Below are 2,593 nucleotides of genomic sequence, written 5' to 3' on the forward strand. Positions count from 1 at the left end.
TCCCTCAACATAAAGTTTTTGAGAGGTGTCGTCAGTTTGTAGGACAACAGTAGGGCCCACTCTTTACTCTCAATCTTACACCTTGCTGCTACGGCCTCGAAGTGCGTCAGGTACGCCAGAAGATCGTCCTCTTCCTTCATGCCTTGGAAGTTCTTGTCTAGCCTGTCCAAGACATTCTTTTGTCGCACCTCACCTGCCTGACCTACCACTGCACCTGTCTCTGGCGCCGACTTCTCTTTAAGCCGTGCCAACTCCAGTTCATCTTTTCTCTTGAGCTACTCTCTAGCATCTCTCTCCTTCCACCTCTCGTGTTCCTCACGCCTAGCCTTCTCCTCCGTTCATGTCTAGCGGCTTCATCCACCTTCGCCTCTCTTCTCAACCTCTCTTCCTCCGCCTTCGCCTCTCTTCTCAACCTCTCTTCCTCCGCCTTCGCCTCTCTTCTCAACCTCTCTTCCTCCGCCTTCGCCTCTCTTCTCAACCTCTCTTCACGCTCAAGTCTGACTTTCTCCTCAGCCTGCGCATCTTTCCTTAATCTCTCCTCTTCTGCCTTCGCCTCTTTCTTCAATCTCTCCTCTCGCTCAAGCCTAGCCGTCTCTCGTTCAAACTCCTCCTTCTTGGCTCTCTCGTATTCAACCTTCTGCTCTGCCACATACCTCTCCAACCTCTCACCATCATACCCGAGAGCACGGCCGTCACTGATGAACTGGGCGGTTAGAGTCAACCTCGTCTCCATCACACAGACTATTAAATAATACTTACAGTCTAACTATCGCTAACAAAAACCAAAGTTAGATCATAGAGATAAAAAGGAAAAAAAAATATATTATTTCTTAATTACAACGGGCTAACTGAAATCACGGGCGCATCGACAAAAACAGGGCCAAGGACTTATCTGCTCAGTATCCCGCGTCGGAAGAAAATCGCCTCACTCCAGGCTCCGCAAAAGAGAAAAGCCACAGACAACCGACAACCAAAGCCACTGGAGCAGACCAACGGTTCTAACTTCAGGACGGTTCCGGTACACCAGCCAGCAAGACACACAATTTCAGGTCGATCCCGTCGACAGGCACTCGATCCACTCACACGTTGCCGCTCAGAGTCAGAGGATTCAGGCGTTGGTGACAATAAATAAAAGAACAGGTTACAATAGTTTCAAAGAGTAACTACACACTCTAAGTTTTCCGATACATATTGTGAACTAATCCCATTAGACAAAATACAAGGGATGCCCAACTAATCTATCGCGTGCTGTACATAAAGCATCAGACCGCTCAAACGGCTTAAATTTAATTTTATTTAATACATAACCATTATATATATATCATTATATGTCATATATCTTATGTTGGCGTTAGCGGTCAAATCAAGGACACAAAGGTCACAACGTTGACATTTACATATTGTTTCGACGAGCCCCCATTTCTGTCAGGTGGGTTTTAGTCGCTTAAGTAGGGTATGATATGATGGTCCCGTATCCCCAGCCTGAACAGAGTAACACAAGAACCTAAAGATAATGGCATGTAAAATACGAACATCGAATAACAGTTATTCAACTGAACAGTTAGTGAATAACAACAGTTTTCAATATGAACAATATTTAATAATAATTAATTATAAGTTATCAACATATTTACATATACATCACTATCATTGAAGTCATCATTGAATTAATAATTAGTCTAATATAACGTCAATAAGTTTCCATAACACACCTTCACGCTCACACTCCATCTCGGCGCCCAACGTAACCTCAACTCCCTACACCTCAACAACAAGAGTTACTGCAAAACTCCAAAGGCGGAAATGCGACACACTTTCCCATAGCCCAAAGCCTAACACCGTACCCTTACAAGGGGGAAACACAAAACCAGCTACCCAGCCAACAAACGAAGCTCTCTCTCTCTTGCGGGAACTAAGGATGACGTAAACACAATATTCTAGACAACAAAACGCACTTAAAAAGAAACTACTTCCTATACGCTAAAACACCAATATTAAATGCAAAGAAAAACTTCACGCGCGCACGACAATGACCCTAAAGCTGCCTTTACAAAACGGAAAGAAACATATTTCCATTGTTAGCTGTTACGCACCCACCATGACCAACCCAGATGATGTCATAGCAAAGTTTTACGAAGAACTAAACTCCACCTTACTTGATATTCCAAAAACAGAAAAGCTACTCATTCTCGGTGACTTCAACGCAAGAGTCGGCTCTGACCATCACATCTGGAAAGGAGTCTTAGGCAAATTTGGGATAGGTCAATGCAACGGTTTATTACTACTCCAGACCTGTGCTGAACACAAGCAGCTCATATCGAACACAATATTCAGTCTTCCAATGAGAAAGCGAACTTCCTGGATGCATCCCCGTTCAAGACACTGGTACCTCATAGAGATTACGTCATCACCAGACAATCTGACCGTCAGGACATTCGTGTCACCAAATCTTGCTGTGGTGCAGAGTGTGGAACAGACCACCGCCTCATCATCACAAAACTAAACATTCGTATCCAACCTAAGAGACGTCCGCAAAAATCAAAACCCCTAAAAAGGCTAAACACGGCCAGCTTAGCATATGACAAAACTGAAA

The 2,593-nt window shown here is 44.2% G+C and overlaps 1 protein-coding gene across 1 annotated transcript; it reads right to left on the minus strand.

The window, feature by feature from the left end:
- Positions 1-202: 202 nt before the first annotated feature.
- LOC129925945 (protein enabled homolog) lies at positions 203-733 on the minus strand. The gene has a single exon (XM_056027544.1). The coding sequence runs from the start codon at positions 731-733 to the stop codon at positions 203-205; it is 531 nt and encodes a 176-aa protein (XP_055883519.1).
- Between the last annotated feature and the right edge of the window lie 1,860 nt (positions 734-2,593).

This window comes from Biomphalaria glabrata, chromosome 4 (assembly GCF_947242115.1).
Source record: "Biomphalaria glabrata chromosome 4, xgBioGlab47.1, whole genome shotgun sequence".
Classification (NCBI taxonomy): domain Eukaryota; kingdom Metazoa; phylum Mollusca; class Gastropoda; family Planorbidae; genus Biomphalaria; species Biomphalaria glabrata.